Genomic DNA, 24,852 nt, shown 5'->3' on the forward strand with positions numbered 1-24,852 from the left:
ACGCGCAGTCATATTCGTTGTGTTCCCACTAGTGCTGTCAGCGTTAATCTCGTTGAAATGACGTTAACGCCACAACACGGCAAATCTCCGTTAACGAGCTACCCCTGATCGCCCTTGCGTGGGGCTAGACGGCCAACACGTTAACGAGCTAACTGCGCTAACACACTAGTTCCCACCCATGTAATTGAGCATTGCTGGCACATCCAACATACTGTTTTACTTTAGTCCATGACGCGCTTACCTTCAGGGTCATACCTCACATGAAAACCAAAATAATTCTAAACGCCAGATCTGAATGAGGGTGGGGGAGGTTCAATTTGCCATGTTGCAAGGAGAGCTTAACTTCTGTCTCGCTAGCTTGCCCTGCGCTCTTCCTTCTGAAGATGCTGTCTGTGTTGAGCGCTCAGTGGATCTGCGTTCGACTACTCCGCCTAGGCTGCACTGTCGAGCGCAGATCCACTGAGCGCTCAACACAGACAGCATCGTCAGAAGGAAAGTTGATAAAATAAATTACAAATGTTGTATTGTTCATACATATGCGTACCGAACCGAAAGCACTGTATCGAACGGTTCAATATCGATACGAGTATCGTTGCACCCCTAGTATAAGCCTTTAAGATCCATCATGAGGACTTATATAAGTGACTAAACTGTACAGTCAATTTGCAGCATTTAAAGTAAAAGTGATTTGGGTGTAAAGTATAGCGTTAACGTTGGAAAAGAATAATTTCAGCAAACATACATACAACAACAATAAACACATGAAAATAAAGATTTATTACAATGACAGAATTTGAGCAGTAAAAATTAATTTCTTGTCAATCTAATTACAATCACTTCTATTTACATAGATATATATTTAGGGTATAATCATATGAAGCCATTTGATTGACTTAGGTGCAGAACCCATTATGGGACAGTTTGAACAGTGAATTCTCCACCAATACATCATTGAGACTTTAGATTGCAGACTCCAGTCTAAGAAGATAAAGTAAACATTTCTTACCCAAGCAGGAAGTGAACATTGTTTTAACATTGCTCTGAACGTGCTCTATGGTAACTTATGAAGTGTGAAAAGAAAAAAGAAAAAAAAAAAAAAAGCATTCTCAAACCACAAGAAATACCCACATAATTTATTTAGGAATCTGCTGGATAGACGTGTGTTCACATGTTATGACAGCAGCCGTGTCCACAGTAACTAATGGATAATTCTCTTTTTCACCAAATCTGTGCTATGGCAATCCAAGCACGACATTAGACAATTGCATTAAAAGCATAACCCAAAATTAAAGTCTAAAAATGGATTTCTGACATTGAAGCCTAAACTTTTTAAATGCATGTGGAAAAGATTCATGTGACTGTGCAAAAATAAAAATGGGTAAATCCCATCTCCACAAGAGAGCTCTAAAAACAATGTAAAAAGTAGTTACAGTAATTACAATAAAATCAATAAAAACAAAACGCACAAAACTGGTGACTCCAGATGCTGTTTACAGATTTCTGGGAGCACTGAGGTAAAACAGTTTCAGCCGAGGCAAGCACAGCCAGCAGCTTCACACAGCAGATATTAAAGCACAGCAGCCTCTTTAAAAGACGTGATCCATCTGTTAAAAAAAGAAAAAAGAAAATATTATTACAATATTTTAATATTATTAATATTGTCACTATATACAATAATAAATAGCATCTCTCTCTACAGTACTTTTGGGCAGTCTCTGGGCTGTCAGCTTTAAAAATGTAGTAAACTTTGTTTTTGTGGTAGAGTTTGAACTGCGACGTCTGTGAGAAATCAGCTTTTACAACAAATCCCAGCAGGGGCAGACTCTCCAAAGCTGCCACGTCCTGCATGAAGAAATGAAAAACAAACGTTGCAATAATTCTCTTTGTTCCAACTGCCATACTGAGCTTTTATTAATACAAGTAGAAGACTTTACCTCACTTGCTGCGTATTTGTACAGGACCTTGTCTTTAATGACGAACCATAACCTCTTCCCGTGCTTTTTAGCCACCTTGGACACCTGCAGGTACCCACTCATAGAGGAGTCGTCTGTGCTGGCCGTCACCTTTACAAAGTAAAAGCAGTCTGATGAGTTTTCTGAACATTATATGAAGCCAAGTTGGGACACTGTAAAATGTAAATATAAACAGAATGCAAATCTTCTAAATCCAAATTTTTATAACAAGAATTGAAAACATTAAATGTTTAGAAATTTTACTATTTAATGAAAAATATTAACTCATTTTAAATTTGATGGCAGCAAAACTTCTCAAAAAGTTGGAACAGGGGGAAATAAAGGCTGGAAAGAACTTTCTATAACTAATTAACCTGGATACATAAAGTCTTCAAAAGATTCAGAGATTCTGGAGAAATATATCATGCAAAGAAGAAGCCATATGTGAACATGAGCTAGAATCACTGCCATCTTCTCTGGACCAAAACTCATTTAAAATGGACTGAGGCAGGGGTGTCCAACTCCAGGCCTCGAGTGCCGGTGTCCTGCAGGTTTTAGGTGTCTTTGATCCAACACAGCTGATTCAAATGGCTAAATTACCTCCTCAACATGTCCTGAAGTTCTCCAGAGGCCTGGTAATGAACTAATCTTTTGATTCAGGTGTGTTGACCCAGGGTGATATCTAAAACCTGCAGGACACCGGCCCTTGAGGCCTGGAGTTGGGCACCCCTGCAATAAGGGGTCTTCTGGTCCTCTGGTGGGGTCCACGGAACAGTTTTCTGCTTTCCCTTAGTCCAGGGGTAGGCAACTCCAGGCCTCGAGTGCCGGTGTCCTGCAGGTTTTATGAACTTTATGAGGAGGTAATTTTAAATCAGCTGAGTTGGATCAAGAACACATCTAAAACCTGCAGGACACCAGCCCTCGAGGCCTGGAGTTGGACACCCCTGCCTTATTAGCATTCAGTACAAAAGCCTGGATCTCTGATGGTTTGGGGGGGGTCGCACAAGAGCTTATGGAATTTGGAGCTTGCATATCTGAAAAGCCGTTATTAATGCTGAGAGGTATTAAAAGCAATATATGGTCCCATACAGATGAAATCTTTTTCAGTGAAGACCTTGTATACTTCAGCAAGAAAATGCTAAACTGCATACATCAACAGTCCCCTACTGAAAACATTTCAAGCACCATAAAACAATAAATACGTTAAAGAAGACCCAGGACTGTTCAGCAGTTAGAATCCTATATCAGACAAAAATGGGACAACATCCCTCTCTTGAAAGTCCAGCAGTCCAAAATTTTTTCTATTGTTCTATTGTGAATAATAAATAAACTACTGCAGTAATAAGGTTGTAATGGAAAGTGTATACAGATGAGGGCGACATATGAACTACCTCTTTGAGGGTTGCGGGTATCAACTTCTGCTTTTTGTGGAAAGTAAACGCAGTTCTTTTTCCAAGTTGATGGGTCTGTTCGCCTTTCTGCTCCAAAAGAACTTGGAAACACTGGTCACACACTCGAGTAAACTTGTTCTTTTTATATTCGAGAGGGAATTCATTGGAGGAGCAAGATTGGCACACAACCTGTGGAAGAATAAAGCACAAGTTTTACTTTTTTTGCCCTTCCATCTCTCCCTCATTCTGGACAGTAAGCATGTTGTACAACTGATGCCTCACCTTTCCGCACGCACGGCAGTGATGTCTCCTCCATGTTTGGGTGAACTTGGAGGTGCAGACCATACACATGGAGGCCCGCTTGTCAGGGATCCATATGGGGGCTTTGGATCCCAAAGGAGCACCATCGCCAACATCAGTGCCATCCAGCTGAATATGAGTGGTACAAAAAAAATGAAGGCACACAGGAGTTTCAGTGGCTGCTCATACAATGTTAAATGTTGCTCACATATTGCAACAGCCGGAGATGTACTTTTTTAAGTGATCTTACCACATCTCGAGGCTTGCCAGGGGTAAAGCTGCTCGTCTTCTTGATGTGTTCACTGATCGCTGTGGAAATCGTTTCAAGCCATTCGTCCTGTTCCTCGGCCGAGCTACAGAAAGAGAAAACAGAGCATATGTAAAAAAAAACAAAAAAACCCCAAAATAGATTCAAGAAAAACAAAAAAGAAGAACATACACTAATGAAATAAAATGTAATAACAACAACAACAACAACACACCATCTTAAATTACAAAGGCCTCTTTCATTTCTGATCATTACCTCGCGGAGAGAATGAAAGAGCGCTCCACGCTCACGATGTTCAGCTCGTTCTGATAGGCCTCTTGACTCGGTTTGCTAACCTGTAATTATTTTCACTGTGAGCCGTGATGCCAGGATAAAGATGATCTCGTGATGTGAGAAAATGTGAAAATTGACAAACAGAATAAGAATGAGTTCTCACCTTCATTCCTCTGAGGGGCAGCGTGTTTTTGAACATGTACTGGCCTGACTGAACGGGTTTGGTGTACAGCAACATGTCGTTAAACTAAATGGAAAATGACATGAAACATTTTCATTCTGTCATGACCATCGAGTCTCAAATACACCAGTAATAAGATCATAAAAATGTGGGGAAAATATCAAACAAATGTCGAAAGACATCTGAGCACCATGGAAGCTAAATCTATTAATCAAGCCAAGTTCCTTATATCAGCTCAACAGAATGTATGACCACATGTTTTACTAGGAAGGGAACCATGAGTGGAGGCACATGACAGAAACACTGCTGTTCGATTGTGATTTGGTTATGAAAGCATAAAAGGAAATATCGACTATACCAGGAAGAACATTCTGGGCTGCATAACTTTCCTCGACAGCTTCATCAAGATCCCCTCTTTAAGGTATATCTGGAAGGAAAAAAAAAAAGGGGGGGGGGGGGGGGGAGAAATCACAAAAGTGTAAATTAGCAAAAAATATCCCTCCCCATATTTTACTTTATCACTCTTCTCACTGCCTTTTCTTTATCCAGAACTTCTTCGTGCAACATGTGAAGAAAAGTACTTTGCAGAGCTTGAAGTTCATTATTTTCTCCAATTGATGGCCTAGAGAAGGTCAATATTAGCAGCCCGCCTTAATAATCACGTGGCAGCATGGTGGCTCAGTGGTTAGCAAGAACATCCTGGACTCAGGCACACTCCCGTGTGCTGTTTTCATGGTGTCCCAGTGCTTGTGTGGGAGCTTCAGTTTCGCCCATCAATAAATAACATGCTACGTTAACGCTGCCTACGTCAGCCCAGGAAACTCTTGCAAAACATATTGTTAATCTCAACTGAGGAAACATTGCGTTCCCACTTTCTCACCAAGTGGAACAACTCAGTTAAATATGCCCAAGCATAGTCAAATAAACCAGACTCTGGTGGTTACACCTGCTTGAGTACAGTATGTATCGCCTAACGGGAAACCAGTTTAGCTGCTTCAGTTTTTCCCAGAGTCCTTCATGCTGGAAAAGCGTGATGGCTCACTGGGACATTAGAATCAGAGAGACATCATCCGTGTTAGCACAACCTTTGCTTGTCCTACATTGACATTGCCTGTGTACGTACAAAATCTTACAAAAGCTTTATGACCTCACCCGGCCAGGCTGGACAATCTCATGGTTGCCAATCAGACGGCACTGGACACGGATCAAACTCTGGAAGATATCCTGAGAAAAAAAACGAGTGGAATGTGTAAGTAACGTGTATTAGGGATTTACCATGTGATTGCTTATCATGAAATTTCTATTTTGCTCTCACCCCTTGTTTCATGAAGTCATTTGCATGACTGGCCACCTCTTTCACTATAGCAAGGGCAGCTGAATGGACACAAATTTGTAATTGTCACACACATGACATGAAATATTTCCATTCCACTAACACCATCAAGAATATTTACGGATCTGCAGGTTTAAAGAAATTAATAAAATAAAGGTTATGTCGTTACCTTCTGTGTCTTTGTAGTCGTCTGCATCTTCAGGCAGGTTTTTTAGATAATCTAAAACAAAATAAAAACATTTAAGTTTTGCTATCAACAGTGTAACCACAACAAGTGATCAATAAGTACGCAAATGGGTGTTAAGGGCTCAGTCTCTATATCCAATTCCTGGAATGATTCAGAACTTAAATCCTGGATGAAAAGGTCTTCAGGTGTTTACGTAACGCAGCTATACAAGAGTGACGTGGGAAACATTCATCATATGTTGGCACTGACCGATTAACCAGACTCGTGAATCCACAAGCTCACTCTTGTTGAAGCTTATGTTATGTCACCAAATCTGATTCGGACCCTACTTCAAAAGCCTTATTATACAAGGAGTCAAGAAGGAGCACAAAAGATTTTCATAATAAGCACCAGAGGGCAGCATGATGCCTGAGATGAGACATCAAAGGCTGCGCCAACGTGTACAGTTTAGGAGTCCAAAACTACAACAGTGAGCTGAGTTTGTACTTAAGTTAAACTCACCTTTAAGTATTAAATAAGAAACATAAAAGATCTATTTCAATGACTCTTTATTTACAGGTTTACCTGTGAGTAGCAGCTGGTACTGAGGAATCCTCTGTACAGGTTTTAACAGGTAATGCTTCAGAGCCAAGCTGGCGCAGCGTGGACTAGTCTTAACAAAAAAAGAGAACAAAACCAAATCAACATTTAATGGTTTTTGTTTTGTTTTTGAAAAAGGGAGCAAAGACACTTACACGCAGAACAGGTTGAGCACCATTACCTCAAATTCCCGTACTACTGCGCCAAATGCTGGATTCTTCTTAGTCTGCTCATCCAGGAGAACCACATTCCTGTCAAACTCACGAATGTATGTCGAGTACATCTTCAGATAGGGCCCCTGTTTCAGGAAAATGTCTGCTACCTGGGGATTCTCGTTCCTGTAAACAAAACAGAGCGAAAAGAAAAACACTGGTCAGTTCCTCGATCCATCTATGTGATTAGGTGGGGGGGGGGGGGGGGGGGGGGGGCATACTTTGGTCCATACTTTTGTTTTATAGTATCTATTTTTTCTCCTATAGAGTAAATGAATAATCAAAAACATGTGAAAATATATATTCTTACCCAGAGCTTGAATACTTCCTTGTGGATCATGAACAGAAAAAAAATCACCAATGTTCTGAGTTTCCTCTTTACCCGACTAACCACACTTTCAACAGGCACTAACAGCACCACATAGGTATCGTGACTTGATTTAAGACCGTGGGCATTAGTATGGAGTTAAAACATAAAAACATCCCTCTTCCTCTGAAGACTATCAGTTATTACTGCATGGTTTAGCTCCCAGTCGGCAACAAGAGCACATGTAAAGCTCTCAGTAAAAAAAATAAATAAATAAAAAACTTTGTTATACCATTTAGCTATTCTTTGTCTCAGTTCGGAGAGGAGGTTTTGGTTGAGTTCGTAGAGCTGTGGGAGGGAGTACAGTATCTGGTTTAGAAGACGGTCCTCAATCACAGGCTTCCCACTCTGGCGAGAGGCTTTAGACACTGCATCACGGAAGTCCTGTTGATAGACAGATAAAAAGTCAGATGGACACAGCTTAAGTGCATTCTTAAAAGACAATTAAATTCTGTTTTATTTGCATAGTGCTAAATCACAACAGCTGCCTAAAGGCACTTTATGTTGCAAAGTAAAGACCCTACAATAACACAGAGAAAACCCCAAAAATAAAATGACCCCATATGAGGAAGCACTTGGTGGCAGTGGGAAAGAAAAACTCCCTTTTAACTGGAAAACTCCGGCAGAACCAGGCTCAGGGAGAGGCGGCCATCCTCTGTGACCGGTTAGGGGTTAAAGGGGCAAGACAGGACAAAAGACGCACTGTCATTCTTATAAAATAAAATCAGGACCAAAGAAATAATAAATAGAGCAGCAAACACTGAGGGTACCATTTATGGTTCGCTTTCTGGTGGTTTATAGCGACACATGGCAAATAAAACTGCCAACAGACCATGTACCCAGCAGAGAGCTCCTGTGGTTAACGTGCGATTTCCTCCTACTTAAAAAAAAAAAAAAAAAAAAAAAAAAAAAAAACAGCTGACAGTGTAGGAGGCGGCTCACATGGTGAAGGATGTAGCAGAAAAAAAAAATTAAAAGCATATACGTTTCACGAGACTACGCTGCAGACAGTCAGCGGTAACAAACGTGTGACGTTTGTTGAGAAAAAGGCCAGTTTGGTTATCTTGTTTCCATTATAACACATGGGTTAGACAAACAAAGCAGCTAAATCAAAGTAGCTTTTATTGTCTGCATTTAGATCCCGAAAACGAGAGCATCTAAGAATATGCATTACCAGATAAATCAGATAGAATACACATGCTGTGGTGAGTGCTGATGTCCGTTTGAGTACCTGACAGAGCTGGGTAAAATAGAAAGCCACTTCAACATTGCTTTGAACTTCATCTGATCTGTTCTTCACAAATGTGCAATCCACGGAGACTCGAGCGCTTCCCGTGTATGCTATACAGTCATAGACGGGAGTCGTCACTCAAGGCTACTACATCTTACGTACCAGCCCTGATCAAATTTCCTCACACTTAACACTGCAATTCCTGAATTTATCACATCTCCTCTTCCTGAGCAGATATGATGAACTGTCAAGAAAAAGCGACTCAACAAACAAACAGAAGCAGATGTGGAGATTCTCGTAGAGATAGGGAGTGCTTTACTTCACCGATCTAAGAGTGGGTTGGCAAAGACTTGGTTAGACTGGTTGGACGACACAGAAAAAATATTGTTCTTCCCTTCTTGTCGCACAGCAAACACTGCAGGGGAAGTACAGCATAGGAATCAGATCATTTTTTTGGCAGCGGTTAAAACAACGCGACTGTGTATCATTCAGAGCAAGTATAGTGTTACAATAAGAACCTTTTATTGCCAGAAGGACGGAGAAAAGTCTATTCTGCCCTTCTATGAGGATCAAATCAAACACATATGGAGAATGTGGGCTCCGACACTAGACCAGCACTGGCTCAAATATATACCCACAGCTCTTTTCATGGCAAACACAGTGGTTGCTTTTGTTTAAAAGGGGACATGTGGAAGTACTCACAACATGAAGCAGCTTCAGGACGTCAACAAACCTGGAAAAACAAAATACAGTTATAATGGTTACGCAATCGCTGCCTCCATACAACAATACATCATCATGTTTTGTGAGGTTTTGACATATATGTGTGTCTACCCATTACAATGAAGGTGAATGGAAATTGTTTTGTTTTTTTCCAGTCAGGCGCTTACACACAGATTCTGCAAGACTCTACCATCTGTTGGGTGCAAGTGGACCAGTGTGTCAAACATATGGCCCAGGGGCCAGAATCAGCCTGACAAAGATTCCAGTCAGGCCCGCTGGAAGGCTTTGCAAAATGTGAAGGAGTTCATAGATTTTGATCATTTAACTGTACTTTCACGTTTTACAGCTTTCCCTATGGAGAAAGACCTCCCCCACTGCCATTCATACTACACCAAAGTAGTTTTTTTTTTTTTTATATAGCACATTTAATGACAACAGCAACGCTGACCAAAGTGCTGTACAGAAATCCAAAATAACTAGTACCAAGTAACTTTTATTATTAGCACCAAGTACCTCTCATACTGTATTAAAAGCCAGTGGATACAAATGTATTTTTAGATGAGATTTAAATTGATTGACAGTAGGAGCCTGTCTGATGTGTTGGGGTAGATTATTCCACAGTTTAGGCGCTACGACCCAAACGCTCGATCGCCTCTGTGAACCAGCCTAGACCTTGGTATGGCTAAAAGCAAAAGATCATTTGTTCTAAGAGATCTAGAGGGCGCATAAGGCTGCAAGAGGTCAGACAAATACCCAGGAGCCTGTCCATTCATAGCTTTATAATCAACAATAACATTTTAAAATCAGTTCTGAAGTGAAAAGAGAGCCAGTGGAAAGAGGCAAGCACCGGGAAATACGTTCACATCTTTTAGTTTGCATCAGAAGGCGAGCTGCAGCATTTGGGACCAACTGCAGTCTTGCAAGGCAGGTCCGACTAATTCCAACATATAATATAGTTAAACAATACAAGACACACACCAGATGATCTGGATGATGAGCTACTAGAACTTTTTCTTTAATATTTCATGTAGAAAAACTGAGATGTACTGTTGAATTTGCACTTCTTAACAATTAAATGTTTAGTTAAATGGCTTTTTCTCCAGTCTTTTCCCCCCAGTGTGTAAGTTAATGTTGCAAACACCAAGAGAAACTTTTAATCTACAAAAACCCACAACAAACCTGAGAGACAGACATCCCAAAATCTGGGCAAAATTATCCTAGACTATGTGCACACGTGGAGTTCAAGAAATGCAAATGAGGGAAAAAAAGGACACTCACACACTCTCAGAGGTCATAATTTCTTGTGCAATGTTGAATATCTTGTTTTTCTTCTTTTCACTCGCCGTCTGATGAAGACAATCAATAAAAACAGTACAGTTTGAATAAAACAGTACAGTAAATGTAGCACACACACTGCTCGCAGCAGACGTACAAGATGCAATAATAATATATTAATCTATTAGAAACAGCATGAGGATGATGCTATAAATGTTTTTGTTTTTCTTGTTAAAGGAAGGCGTGTTCTCCCCTGCAGGACTATTTTGCCTGCATCCTTGAAATTCCTGCAATGAGCAAACCCTGTCAGGATCTAACAGCTTCTGCTCCTCACCGTTTTCTCCTCTGGCTGCTCAGGGTCACCTTTACTTGAGTCAGAGCTGCTGTCATTCTCGCCTTCGTCTTCTGAGGTGGTCTGGATAAAGTCATCATCAAACGGCACCTCAAGAACAATGTCTTTTTCAAAGGAGCTTCTGTAAAAAAAAAAGAAAGTCAGAAACACGTGTTAGTCAAAGAGCAAAACAGGGACCGACAAACACAAACAGGGCAGGTAGTCTTGACACACAACTATCTGAAGGCATTTATTCTGCATTTGAAAGGCGCTGACACACCTTTAAAATACACATGGCACACGAGCGAGGGGAAGGGAATTTCAGAAGAATGAGGAAGATTTCTGATATAAAAAAAAAAAAAAAAACTCTCCTCAGCATTTAATCCCAAGAATTTCTTATACGGGAGCATTTATTATTAAAAGTCATAGAAATGCACACAGGAAAGGGAGGACTTGACACCTTTAAATGTTAAATCTAATTATCAATACAATCACAAGCCTACTCCTACTGCATCTTTTTACATCTGCTCACAGAACTCAGAAATAAGGCACCGTCATCGTCAGCAGTTTTAACAGGACTTCACATGAACAGCTGACAGGAAATTGTGCCAAAGATGCGCCGCATGTCTAAAATGCCACAATTCCCAGAGGATTCTCAGAAGGCACCTCCCTGAACAAAACTTACAAAGAAAGAAAGCAGACAAAGCTAAGGGTCTGTGCCCCCTTTACAACCGCTGTAGTACTTCGCAGTGAGCGGTCTCTGCTATGAGCCAACGTGTTTCCAACATGTGAGTGTTTGAACCAAAGCGCTGCGACATGCTAAGCTGTTGGAGGCAGCGTGTACAGTTACACAAACTGTAATCCTGTTATCCAGCTGACTTCTGCAAAACTGCTCATTCAAAACCAGACATGTGAAATTCTTTGCCTACTAACAGGATTACTACAAAGATTACTTCAGGGAATATACACACAGGGAAAAATAAATAAATTAAAAACTGGAGCCAATGAAGACGCAAACTCAGAAACATTTAAAAAAAACAAAACAGAAAAGAATAAAAAAGGGTCAGTTCAACAAAAGTGCAAAAAAGTAAAAACGTATCTATTTAGCACTGATCTGCTTCTTATGATGAATGTATGTAGATCTGCAGAAACGGCGCAATATCTAACAGTGCAAACACAAATCTGTACATAAACAGATTTAATGCACAAATCTGTGATATTTTCTCAGCTGAATTTGTTCATAATCTGCAAACAAAGTTAGAACATGTTCAGGAACAAATAATAGAAAGCACATCTTAAAACTTTACTACAACTACCACTAATAATGTTGATGATCAAAAATATTTCACCCATCCGTTTTCCACTGATTCAATTTAGGATTGAAGGTGGAGGGGAGACGGCAATTGTTTGGACAAGTCACTAAAATATTGCAAGAAAGCCATTTACAGTCACATTCACATCTATGGCCAGTTTAGAATCACTAAATAGCCTAAGATCATGTCTTTGGACTCTGGCAGGAAGGCAGAGTACCTGGAGAGGAAATGCAAACTCCACACAGAAAGAGCGGCCAGCCCGTGGATCAAACACAGGAGCTGCTTGTTATGAGATGACAGTGCTGTCCAGCACAACACCGTGCCACGGTAACACTTTCATTAGCCATTATTTACAGTTTTCCAAAATGACAGAAACAAAATAAAACACTAATAGAATTAAATTAATGACAGAGGACAATAATTAGATTAAATGTTAAGAAAATGGGAGCAAGAGTAGACAGTGACTCAACATATAGTAGTTTAACAAACCAATACAAAGACCAAACAAAACTCGTCCTTCACACATGACACATTTGGAACAAATGTTCCAGTTACTATGATTATTTAAGTATATCTTATCCTGGTCAGGTACTTCTTATCAATGAATGATAAGATGATGGTTGGCAATGTCGCGTGCATGCTGGAGGATGTTTTTCGTTTTGTTTTTCCAGTAAGTGTAGTGCCTTTTTTTATTTTTTTTAATCTTGAGCTGATAGATCGCACGTTCCTTCCTTCATTTTGTTCTGGTCTGTTCATGCAAAGTCTTTTCTATGTTTATTGTTTGACTGATTTTTAAACCCTAGTCTCCAGGAAAATACTAATCATCAGCTCTATTATCTGAAACAGTTTTGAAAGGTGTTGCTGTTTTTGTGGCTTCCTCCTCTGACACTACTGTTTCCATTTCTTCACCCCTTATTTATTTAGTACTAACTTAATGCATCACCATCATCACTTTCTTCATTACATCTTAGTGTTGATCATGGCATGCAGATTGCAGATTATTCTAAGTCACTACAGAACAAAACTGGCCAGTGGACACGCTTCATGAATCTGACGGGAATTTTGTGAGAAGCATAAGCACGTCACCACCCGCACATTTGTGAACAAAGGCCAGAAACTCCTTTTGTTCCCCTAATGCACACATCACTAACAGTTTTATAAACATATATACTTTTTAGCATTAGGTAGTTATAGTTGGGATTGTAGGTTTTTGGTTTGAAAACAAACAAATCTAACTATTCAGTAAAAGGACTAGATGTTGTAGTCCCTGATAATGGACTGATAACGGATAATCATTGTAAAATGAAAAATAAAGTCTTATATTGAGTTCTGATGAAAGGTTTCCTCTTTAAGCAGCAGATTTTTAATTCTATCACCTCCACTCTATTGAACTGAGCCTTTAAGAAGAGAAACAGGTGTCGTTTTAGCGTCTTCCTAACACCAGATAACCGCAGAGCTGCAAACACAAAGACACTGTGAAAGCGCTTCTTAAACCACAGAAATGTGGATTGCATTGATCTAGTATGTATTCTTCCCTTCTTGGCTAAAGATTGTCTCTGCCTGTAATAATAACAACATGTTTATACTTTAAATTTGTGTAGTTTAAGTCAGTGTGTCAAGGCTATGCAAGCACACCATACCTGTCAAACTACCCTGACAGGAATTAGAAAAACAAACAATGCGAAGGCCCTCTGCGCTCTTCCTTTTCGCCCTCTGTCATCAGAAACATATTTTGCAGATGAATGGTTGTTTAAAAGAAATTTCAGGACACAATGAAGAACGTGCTGTTAAAAATAAATCAGGTTTAGAGGTAGTCGAGTACATCAGGTCTACCTGTCACAGAGTGCTGGTGTCTGTTGGTGGTCTTTCTCCAGGGACATATATGGATCCTGCTCCTCATAAATGCCCTCATTATCATACACCGAGCTCTCCGAGGAGTCAGGGTGTAAGTATAAGCCCTGTGGGTCAGTGTAAACTGAGCTCTGCCATGGTTTAGGCTGTGAGTAGGGGTCCTGAGAATATGGCCCTGAATTTTCCACATTGGCGAAGTCTGATATCTCCTCATACACAGGGCTGTCCTCAAATGGGACAACTTCTCCTTCATTTTCTCCGTCCACATTTTGCTCAAACTCAGTAAATGGAGCGGAGAATTTACGTTCGGGATAGTTCTGCCATAGGTCTTCGTCGTTGTCAACACTTAGTTCATTATCATCGGGAGTGTAGTCTGGGAACTGGTCTTCTTTTTCCGTCTGCCTGGGTAACCTACTCTTTGATAATTTCAAGGGTTGTTTCCGGAAAGAAATTGTCTTCTGTACTTTTTTAGAGCGAATGATGTCAGCGCCGGAGAAGGACTTGGCTTTGCTCACACTGGAGCGAGAATGCCTATTAACTTCAGCTGCTGGATGGTTACCGCTTGATTTGTCAGTGGAAGGCAGAGGCGGCTCCTTCTTTTTCCCGTGTCCTTCAAACTCCCTTGCTGCTCTCTCCTCAGATGATCCCTTATTCTGATTCAGCAGCTTCTTTCTCTGGGGCTTCTTTGGAGGTACTTTACCCATCCCAGTTTTCTCCACTGTGGCAACAGGCTGGCTGAGGGCCTGCTGACTATGCAAAATGCCACAAGCTTCCTCCTCATCACCCTTTGCTTTCCTCTGAATCTTTTTATTATTCTTTTTAGCGGAGAAATCCATCTCATAAGTGCCACGGCCCCAATCGAGATGTTCCCCTTTCACGTCCTTTGGAATTGCCTGAGGAGCCGAGCTCAGTACTTTTTCGAGCTCAGACAGAAAAGGTTTTTTCTTGGGTGGAGCAGCTGGAGGGGGACAAGTTTTCACTGACGGAAAAGCTGGCAGTTTCTTTTCACTTTCAGGTGCACTGACAGACAGTGATGATGTGCCCTTCCTGTCTGGTGACACCGCCACATTTTTGGTGTTTATTTCTCTGCCATCTTGGCTTACAGACTCTTCCTTCCCCTTCTCCCCCTTTTCCTTATGGTCCTGAACAGCTTGCCTGGGTTTCTGTGGTACAGGGATAGGACTGGGCTTCCTAGGGGGAGCTGGGATTAGTTTGGGTCGTGGCACACTGAGAGCATCTTCCTCTGGTACTTGTCCAGGTACACCGTCAAGAATTCCATCATTTGCCTCATCACCCCGCGTTCTGTGAGGAGAAGTCGGCCGAAAAGCCACCTTAGGACGGGAAATATTAGTATTTACAGTGACATTTTGGTAAATAGCATGTTCGTCTTGAACAGACTGATAGTGAGTATGGGTGGGAGAGGCGTTCGTTGTTCTGAAGTATTCATTGTTTATTTTCTCTCTGCTATGATTGCGGGTGCCTTGAGAATTGACGCACGTGCAGTTGTCACTGCTGCACAGACAAATAGGAACAACGTAATCCCAGTCAGGCCTTTTGCTCTCGTGCGGCAGTCCATTTTGGGAAGCAAGGCGACCTACAGTCTGGGGGGTATCCGACGCAGATGTCTGATGTGGGCTCGTCCAGACAGTGTTGAATTTAGAGGGGCAGGGTTTGGGGGCTAGCGCCGGTTTCACCTTCATCTGCGTGCCAGGAGATGGTTGCGAGAGGCCACCTTTTCTAGGGATCAAAGGAGATTGCCGTGGACTTTCGTAGTAAGGCAGCTTTGGTTTAGGGGCCACAGGTGGCTTATGCATGCCTGGGAATAGAGAAATGAAATATATGAAGTTGGGACTTGAGGTAAAGTTATTTCCTCTGAGGGAAAACAACATCTAAATGACTGTAACCCTGACTATAATGTAATGACTGTGTTTTCTTTCACTGCTGATCCTAACCTTGGTATACATCATAAACAACCTCTCCAAGGGTTCAAATATCACATGATTTATGTTTGCCCCTCTATGTAGCAGCACATTACTCCAACTAATAGCTCGCGTCAACACGCAAAAGTGGGGGATTAGCAGGTGGGAGATGAAGAGTGGGAGAAGCAGTAAAAGGCAAGCCTGTTGACAAGCAGGGTTTTCAAGGCGTTGTTTTCAAATATTTCCCTGTTCAACAAGACACAGTTTGAACTGCTGACTGCGAACAAAATCAATACAAAACTCGAGATAATCAAATGTAACTTCATTTAGAGCTATGCTGTTTAAATGACTACCGAGCAGGCTAAACCTAAACAGGTGAGATTTATACTGTGTAGGAATAGAAAGAAAAAACATGCTGAACTACAGTATAGAAGTACATCTCTGAGCATTTACTATTTCCCGATTAGCCATTATAAGCTCACCGTGTTCACGTATAAACCAGAAAAGTCATCGAACGGGGAACTTACCTGAGTTCATCATCGCTCCACTCACTTCGCTTCTGTTTTTCTTTCTTTATTGTTTTCCGGTCCTTATATTAAAAATAAATAAATAAATCAGTGAAGACAAAAGTCTTTCATATCCGGATAAAGTTCAGATCGTCGATTCATAATGTGTCAAATAATCGACATTTTCTTTGATTTTAACCCGAGCGGCACACGTGATTCCGCCGCAAACAAGTTCTTCTCTCTGGCGCACCGGCTGTTGATGTTCTGCGATATGTAGCCAGCCAATAGCCGCGAGCTTCCTTTTTGTTTCCGAGGACGATCCACTAGAGGCCCCCCAGGAGCCACAGACGGCCAGAGTCAATCTTTGCATCCAAATCTTCCACAAATTGGCATTATTATGAGTTGTCACACTGTAAAATCTCTTCTCCACGGGGAAACAATAAACACTGACTTGTAGTAAGATTTAACGCTGGCTCATGACTGCTCAGGAATTTTGCAAGGTGCCATGCACGCATATCTTTCCTCCTACATCATCTTTTCTATTATTAATGGTATGACTAAGAAGCCAAAATTATGCCAGGAAGCCAGCAGCTCCTTTGTAACACATATTTTACGCAGAGGAAGAAATACTTGAAAAATATATATATATTTCCCATCAGTTCCCTCCTTGTGTCAGCAGGTTGATTCTGCATTTAGTTATTTACAGGAAGTCACAAAGAAAGTCAGATGACTGACAGCTTGACTTGGTGAATAATATGAAGGATTGAATATAAATAATGGATTAGTTGTTGCTTTTTGCCATGTTTATTTGGCCAAGTCGAAACTCACTGAATCCAGGAACTTGTGGCAGATCTCTTGCCCCTGATCCATGTTTTATTTCATGGAGGAATATCGAGTGTGTGACAAGACAAGGGAAGGGAGGGCGTTTTGGTCTGTTGCTGGAATGATGCAGTGTGATTCCCGTCCCTGCAGAGGGGTTACATATCTTAAAGAAGGGAAAGTGAAGACTTAATTGATAATATAAATAAGGACTCAAGCATCATGTTATGTTTCAGTTTCATTTTTTTATTCCACAGAGAAATCCGTCCGAATTTCACGTAAATGTTGATGACAATTTTACATTGCCTTCGCCGTTTCCCTTTTCTGTGAAGGGCTCGGCGTGATGTCGTCGCCTCAGGTTAGTGCTGTGTCTGCAGCCGCAGGAGTGTTCACGGAATCACTGTGTGCAAAGATTGGAAGAACACCAGTAAAGTGTTCAGCTTTAGAAAGCCAACTTCTGTTATTTGTGGTTCTGTGGTGATGTGTTCCAGTATGCAATAACCAGTTTGATTCATTGGCTTACAGGACATCAAATCAGAGGGGATTGTGGAGTAATACCTGAACTTGTAGTCTGAAGGGAGAATCAGACCTAATCTGTAGTCTCTTCTGCTTCTGGAGATTTGCTTTTCAAGGACCCTGGCTGAGAAGCTGTGATCGCTGCATATGTAGCCCGCGAACAGCAGCTTCCCTCTGATATACATCTATCACATGAGCATATAAAAAGTACTTTACACGTCTGAAAGTGGAAGAAAACGCCTCTGCAGTCCCCCACTGCAGTTATTTTTACCCTCCCCACATGTAAAAATGTTAAGCAGGGAGGGCTTTTTTTTTTTTCTGCAGAGAAGTGGTTTACAAAAACGTTTCACAACAAAGGTCATACATCATGAGGTTATTTTTAAGCTTTAGATTTCAACACAGATTGGCGTTGATGCGACACCACATCCTGTTATTTGTAATGTATGTGCTTTCAGAGTTTCTGAGTAGGGCCTGCTGACCTACATTATTTAAGTGCTGACAGTGTGTCATGTGACTATAACTCAGACCTTTATGTTTGATAGTGAAGGACGTTAGCAAACGTCACTGAAGCAGTTGTCATTAGAGCTCCCTTTTGTATTTCCTACTTTTAATACTTTTAATACTTTTACAGGAATGTTTGGACATCAGGGGAAAGTAGTGGAGCGGTGCTTGTTGCTGCCACCCAGTGGGGACCATGAAGGCGTGCACTTTGCATAGCATGCAGCTTTTGGACAAGTCTGCAGTAGGTTTACTGACCAGGACCGTGCCGGGAGCAGCTCTGTGTCGCTGGCGCAGCAGGATGTTCTTGGATTCGTAGCAGGGATTCTCCATTTCTATTTCATACCTCACCACACGAAAAGAGTCCATCTGACACTGGATTTTAAGAAAAAAAAAAATCAACCTGTTACTGAATCTGACTGGCTCTAAGCAACACTGTTTTTACCCTTGAAAATGTGCCTCAGTATCACTAACATAACTCTTATTTTGCCTAGATTCACACCTGAGTGCAAGGCGATGTTCTGTGTTTGTTCTTCCTCCTGTAAAGATACTCCAGCGAGTCCTGGCCAAGCGTTGCGTGCGTGTCGACAGGCTGACGTGGACAAGTCACACACACAACAAGGATCTGTTGACTCTGTGGAGGCTGGCCCATAATGAGAGCATCATACTCCAGGTCTGTCACTACCGGCATTAGTTTAGTGCTGCAGCAGCAGCTCCTCCGCTGCCCTTCCCCCAGCAGTGCCGCTCTGAGTAGATCCGGGCACACTGTGAGGGGGACAGAGGGGGGGAACGGTGCTACTGCAGGAAGGAGGGTGACGGCGGCCATCTGCAATTCGGGATTATTTGGAAGAAAAACTGACCTGGGAGACAGGGAATCTGATGTTTTATAAGGCTACTAAAACATGTAGCAATTGACTTTTTTCATCAAACTAGAGCGTCTGGTCTTACTCTGGTTTGATGCTCCCGTAAATCCGAAGGGGTCCTAGCTGCGTGAATCCACGTTCCTTCTTTTCAGGCTTTCTAGGTGTCCTGACAACAAACAGGTCAAAAAAAAGTTAAACTGTTCTTTAGTGTGCCTTTCAATAATGCAGCAAAGATCTAGTGCAAGTGTAGCACAAGTGAAGCACTGAAACTGCTCCGCAATGTGTTTCTGTTACTGCAGCTCAAGAATAACTAAAGCAGGTGCCGTTATAACTCGCTGGTTGAGCAGGTAATCCATACACTGTAAAGCAGTTTTTGTCCCCGCTGGCCTCTCGGCTAAGTCCATCATGAAAAATACATATTTTAAAATCTCAATGAGACTTTTACCTGGATAAATAAATAATATATATAAATTCTCTTTAGTGTGTTTACTTGGTTAAGTTATCCAGAGTAGAAACATCCAGATATCGCTGTATGTCACATCATTTTCACACATCCACTGGAGCACTGAGCCCTTCTAAATGTCGCCCAGTGGAGCTGTATGTCGGGAGGAAAATGTCCAACTCATTAAATGTTTTTCAAACTGCTACATCTTCAGGGTGAAGACTGTGTAATGTTTAATTTCATCTCTGTGAGAGTAGCGAAGGTATTTGCCCAGTGAATTTACAGAGCACCATCGGGTGCCATGTGTCCTGTTTCTAGCAGTTTTGGAAATCGACTGAAGAGCAAAATCTCCTGAAAATGTCAGAAAATGTCCTGACCTGATCCTCCTAACATAACATTGTTCAGAGTTTGTGTGTGGAAATGGCTTTAGCGTGCACCTAGGCAGGACAACGGGAAAGTCCGGCGCTCTTTCGGCTGATTGCGACAGGTGTCCGTGAAGCTCCCGAAACTCATCTCTGCTATCCTCCGGCTGGACAGGGTTAGCATTTACTCGTTCAGGTAGCTTCACAGAGGGCAGAGCAGCTGACTGTGCCTCTTTTCTCGGCCTGGTCCTCGGTGGGGCATCTGGCATCCGCTTTGAGCCAGGACACTTGATACCTGAAGGAGAGGAAGAGGTCACTCAGAAATGCACACAGATACAGAGTTGCACAGATGACCGTGAACAAGATCCTCATGGAACTATTCAATAATGTCGAGTTTGCAGGATAAAGTGATCCTGTAACTTTTTGCTTCATTGAACTATTCCAAGCAGCTCCGACCAGGTCAGGTTTTCTTGATGTTACAACCAGCTGTTGCAGTTTTATCACATGTGGGGAGAACAGGGTGAATGTCAGAGAAGCTAGAGAGGCTATGTTTGGAAGCTGTGAGCGTGTAAGTACCGACAGCCACACGATAACAGTCCAACCAATCTTCCACGGTTTTGTGTACTCTTTGCTGAAGCCTGATCAGTGTCCCGCTAGGATGACCTCCTCTTTTCCAGTGTGCTGACGACTCCTCCTGCCTCTTCCCTTCTCTCACCATCTGGAGAGCATCCCGAGAGCACACCGACTTCTGCCACACAACATTATGTGCGCATGGTAGATTATGTTATGTAAAGCATTTAGCTAGCTGCTCTATACACAGCAACCACCGACTATTTGTGCACAAACGCACTGGTGGCTATTAAGCTAACTGCTCCTCTTTATCTAATCAGCTGTTTGATTCACTGTTTGTGTCACTTTTCCACTCAGACACAATCATCTGATCATTAAAAGTGTCTTACATGTGTCAGTGGGGGATACAGGAGGTCTTGAGCAGCATCAGAGATAAACGTTTCCCGAGTCTTCAAATAAGACTGCAAATGCAGAACTGATATTACAGAGAAATATTTTAGCTTCCTCAATATCAAGGTGAAAAACAATGTAATCTTACTGTTTCCTTTGGCTGATTAAGGTGAGACCGAGCAGAAAGCGGAAGCTGGGCGGTTTCATTTTCACACCTGAAGGTGAGCACTGCAGACGTACCGCTGGACAGACTCACAGACACGTGATCAGAAATCTGCAGGAGACAAGCAAACACTTTTATCGGTTATTAGAAAATGAAAACCCTAAAGAACAGCAAAGTGGCATAAAGAGTTAGCAAGTCCTCCTGTCTTTGTCGCCTGAAACGATCCAATCTAAAGCAAAGAAACCCTGCAGACAATAAAATATGAATCTCTACGTCCTGTCAGAGACAGTTAGTGTTGCTGGGATTTATGCATGAGTAGGAAATCTACACCGTAGCTACATCGTAACCGCAAACCCCACTGAAACCCTACAAAGTGAGCTGATGTGCATGAGAGTGGATTATATATCCTGAACCCTAAAGTATAACATTGACAACAAAACTCCCCCATCATATTTTTATGATTTTTTTCCAAGTCTCTTGTGGTTATAGTACCATAACATATGATTTAGCATATGTAATTCCAAAGGCAAAAACCACAGGGACCAAAAATCATTTAGATAGTTTGCTAAAAAAAAATGTAATATTCATATTTATTTTCAACTTAGTAATTTTTTAAAGGTTTTTCAGATGTAAAAGCATTCTTGCCTAACAAAATGAGGAGTGCTGCATAAAATGTTTTTATTATTTCATTGAAATTCAATAAAAAAAAATCAATCAGCTGCCTCCCCAGAAATATAAGTACACACTGTACTGCCAGTTCCTCCTGTGTGTCTCTGGCTACTTTTGCTCCGAATTTTTCAGTTTATTGATGAGAGAATAGCAACAACAACATCGAGAGGAGATTAATTCGTAGACCCCACCTGTATTGCAATCTTTTCCCTGTGATATGGCTTCCAACTCCACTCCTTAGTTTTGTTTCCGTAAATATCGCACACGAATCCACCGTTCTGGTCCCACAGTGCTGTGACGGCCGAGCTGCATTAACAGTTACAAAAGATTTAAAACAAACAGGCGAAGCATGTGCAACAGAATTTTGTTATACGTGTATTTTTACATGTTACTTCATATTTTTCAGTAAGAAAAAAAAAATGAAAAGAATGGAAGCCACCTGGCATGCACTCACCTGAGAGGACGCGTGACGGCCCCGCGCCCAAATGCTGTAATAGTCGCGAGGATGGTGGGAAATTGGCTGTCAGTGAACACATTGGTATAGAAGCCTCCGCAGGGCAGGCCTGAGTGACTCTGGCACACTGCCATGCAACCAGATGGGTAACTGAGGGGCCACAATTACAGGTCATAAGGTCAGCAGCAGTGACACATTTTCCATATGCCCAAATCCGCCTTTAATTCTGGACACTCATTAAAATTGAAATCTTTATGAATAAACATGATGAGAAAAAGATGATACTATATGAATGAGGAGCCATCGTTGATCCTGTAGTGCAGTTTTTGCCGGGCAGGATCCTGCTGTTTCACTTCTGGTATCTGTGGCATCCCGTTGACTAAAGAGGAAGGATGGTCCTTTCTTCTCCTGCGTGTCACGTTAGCCTTCGTATCCCCATAGTGACGGAGGATAAGCTGTTCGTTCGGATCCAGCTCAGTTGTTGGCAGTTTTCTACGTTAAAAAAAATACGGTTAAGTGTAAACGTTTTTGGACAAATGTGACTTTTGTCGTTTTCGTGTGAGTGTTCTTGACTGGGTTAGATGTTGTGAAGGGGTTTTTTTGAACCATGGAAATAAGCCGTCATCTTTTGGTGTTGTTATATTTGTTGATTTTGCTACTCCTAAAGTTTTTGCTCCGTCTCTGATAGGTTTGTTTTTTCCCCATCTTCAGATGGCCTTTGCTTTTACTGACCTTTCTTTGGACCTCATATTGAAAATTTAAATGAAAAACTATCAAATGCAATTGCATCATTTGAAATCAACTCCAGATCTTTTATCTGCCCAATTAGTCATGAGATAAAGAGGGAATCGACCTCATTTGACCATCAAACAGTTCCAAACAGTTTATGTGCAACCTTTGTCAAACCCTTTGAAATAAAACTAAAAGTCAGCACTTCAACCACATATTGACTGTTTGATTTCAGATCCCCTGTGTTGTGTACAGAGGCAAAATTACAAATAAATGTGTCACTGTCCAAAAGCCTATGGACCTTAACGTATATTAAACAATGCATGTGAAAGTACTGGATTATATTGCTTTAACCAGATAAGGATTTCAGTAACTGATGACCAAATGTAAAATAGCCTGAAATTCAATCAAAATGGATTCATCAGATCAGCCGACCAACAGGATCTGATCATTTGGAAATGCAAATGCTATTAATGCAGAAACAGACGCTGACAACTCACTCTGGATCTTTTGCTCCCTGCAGTCTCTCCACCACCCACTGATACAAACTGATCCTGTTCAGCACATCACTGGAGGCCTGATTAGGCTGAGCGATCAAACCTGCACACAAAACACACGACACAGCGGAGGCAGTGACAGAGTCATCTACGCAGTGCTGCAGCTGCATGTCATACCTGCATGTTTACACTTACTGGATGAGATGGAGGGAGTGGCTGCTGTGGAGCTGCGAGCTGTTTAAGAGCAAGAATGTGAAACTTAGTCTTAGAAGGATTATAATACAATTTCCAAGGAATTTCACGTAAATGCACTCCAAACTCAGAGTGCAATGCTCAGAGAAACTGCAAAAAGAAAACAAACAAACAAACAAACAAACAAACAAACAAAAAAACAAGAGCTACATCTCAGTTTCTACATGCCTCACAAAAGAAGACTGAACAAGTATGGGCTGTTGGAAAGGTCCAATTTGGGGGGGGGATTAGATGGATACCTTCCTGGTATGTTATCTTCCCTTGTAGTGTTTTTATGGCCACAGAAATGTGCCTGAAATTATTTCTTTTACCTCTACTGCATCTTGGCTCGCTCTTTTTCACATGTGGGTTTAGTTTGGCTCGCGACTTTCTCCCTGTGAAACCAGCACTTCTTGCTGCGCACGGGTTCTCCTCTGCCGTTTCCTCCCGGCCGCTGGCTGACACCTGGCGGGGAGGTTGCTGCAGCTTCGGGGAGCCCACAGACTTCGGTAGCTTGTCAGTCAGTTTGGGACTTGAACGCAGCGCCCCTGCAGTCAGATCGTGCCAGGAGCAGTTCAGAATATTTACAACCCCGTGAGGAAGACGCCTCTCATCAGCCCACCTATGCTGCCAAAGCAGGCGAGCCAATTCATTTAATAACTGAGGCGCTGCTTGCTTGTATGCCTCGATCGAACCGTTCAGGGTTAAAGCAGACGATGTGCCAGGTTTATCGCCTTCTTCCTCCCTTCCCTCGTTCTCCTCCAGATTACTATGAGAAAATAAGACAGGTTATTTACAGTAAACCACGTTTCCTTCTCCTCCTCCTTTTTTCGGATGCTCCCACAGCAGATCATCTCTGTCAGAATGTGCAAGCCTCTAATTACCTTCGTATCCTGCCCTCGAATTGTGCTCCTCCATTTATCACACTCAAATGTAAAATGTTTCCTCGCTCTCCTTTAACTCGATTTCGTCCTGCTGGCTGCAGAGAGGCAAGTGGACGGTAAAAGTTGTGCTCTTTCTTTTAAACTACACAGTCAGCAAAACGCATCCTCACCTCACCTGATCAAAGAAATAAAAGGGCCCCCGTCTGCCTTCTGTCCCACCAGAAGAACTCATTTCCCGTTACAAAGGGAGAAATCCCCCACACTGTATCTCTTTGCAGCAAAGCAAAAGTAACCTAGCTGAGAAAAAGTGCTTCAAGATCAACATTTCACTCCAGCAAATACCCCCCTCTCCGTTCATGTTCTCGCCTTGTTGCTTGGATACGCACTTCTCGCGTTACGCACGTTAATGATCGACTCTGGGCATCAAATTGAATCTGTGACAGTGCAAACAACAATACGTTACTCTCAATAACAGATAAGGTGTCGAGCGTTTGGCAATGTGGACACACAAAGAGAAAGAAAGGGCGCGCAGGTTGATACTGAGGAGCTGTAGCAGTCAGGTGTGCGCTGGGC

At 41.8% G+C, this 24,852-nt stretch overlaps 2 protein-coding genes across 2 annotated transcripts; both read right to left on the minus strand.

The window, feature by feature from the left end:
* Window positions 1-774: 774 nt before the first annotated feature.
* On the minus strand, window positions 775-16,458 carry LOC146665104 (FYVE, RhoGEF and PH domain-containing protein 6-like). The gene is made up of 20 exons (XM_085412570.1): window positions 16,214-16,458; window positions 13,750-15,583; window positions 10,607-10,745; window positions 10,276-10,343; window positions 8,977-9,007; window positions 7,276-7,427; window positions 6,646-6,802; window positions 6,450-6,537; window positions 5,868-5,918; window positions 5,681-5,739; window positions 5,518-5,589; window positions 4,724-4,792; window positions 4,348-4,431; window positions 4,167-4,246; window positions 3,894-3,996; window positions 3,626-3,772; window positions 3,344-3,532; window positions 1,935-2,063; window positions 1,703-1,842; window positions 775-1,604 (listed from the first exon to the last, which is right to left on the minus strand). The coding sequence occupies exons 1-20, from the start codon at window positions 16,224-16,226 to the stop codon at window positions 1,568-1,570; spliced, it is 3,642 nt and encodes a 1,213-aa protein (XP_085268696.1). The 5' UTR covers window positions 16,227-16,458; the 3' UTR covers window positions 775-1,567.
* Window positions 16,459-17,400: 942 nt separating this feature from the next.
* LOC146665105 (uncharacterized protein C3orf20-like) lies at window positions 17,401-24,769 on the minus strand. The gene is made up of 16 exons (XM_085412573.1): window positions 24,455-24,769; window positions 24,280-24,374; window positions 23,728-24,164; window positions 23,360-23,398; window positions 23,168-23,267; window positions 22,224-22,430; window positions 21,939-22,088; window positions 21,676-21,790; window positions 20,801-20,926; window positions 20,652-20,723; window positions 20,269-20,440; window positions 19,768-19,987; window positions 18,974-19,054; window positions 18,528-18,885; window positions 18,284-18,400; window positions 17,401-17,712 (listed from the first exon to the last, which is right to left on the minus strand). The coding sequence occupies exons 1-16, from the start codon at window positions 24,509-24,511 to the stop codon at window positions 17,401-17,403; spliced, it is 2,658 nt and encodes an 885-aa protein (XP_085268699.1). The 5' UTR covers window positions 24,512-24,769.
* Window positions 24,770-24,852: the final 83 nt, after the last annotated feature.

The sequence above is a fragment of the Rhamphochromis longiceps genome, linkage group LG7, assembly GCF_057381845.1.
Source record: "Rhamphochromis longiceps isolate RC_006_pf linkage group LG7, R_longiceps_female_GT1.1, whole genome shotgun sequence".
Lineage (NCBI taxonomy): Eukaryota > Metazoa > Chordata > Actinopteri > Cichliformes > Cichlidae > Rhamphochromis > Rhamphochromis longiceps.

Bases quoted from the DNA above. Each gene is read 5' to 3' on its own strand.
- LOC146665104 (XM_085412570.1), bottom strand. The intron at 10,344-10,606 runs GTGAGGAGCAGA...TGTCTTCATCAG, and splicing joins AGCAGCCAGAGGAGAAAACG to ACGGCGAGTGAAAAGAAGAA. The intron at 3,997-4,166 runs GTAATGATCAGA...CTCTTTCTGTAG, and splicing joins TCTTTCATTCTCTCCGCGAG to CTCGGCCGAGGAACAGGACG.
- LOC146665105 (XM_085412573.1), bottom strand. From the start codon at position 24,511: ATGAGTTCTTCTGGTGGGACAGAAGGCAGACGGGGGCCCTTTTATTTC. The intron at 18,886-18,973 runs GTAAGACCAGAC...CCTGTCTCCCAG, and splicing joins TACGGGAGCATCAAACCAGA to GTCAGTTTTTCTTCCAAATA. The intron at 18,401-18,527 runs GTGTGAATCTAG...CTTAAAATCCAG, and splicing joins GAACATCGCCTTGCACTCAG to TGTCAGATGGACTCTTTTCG.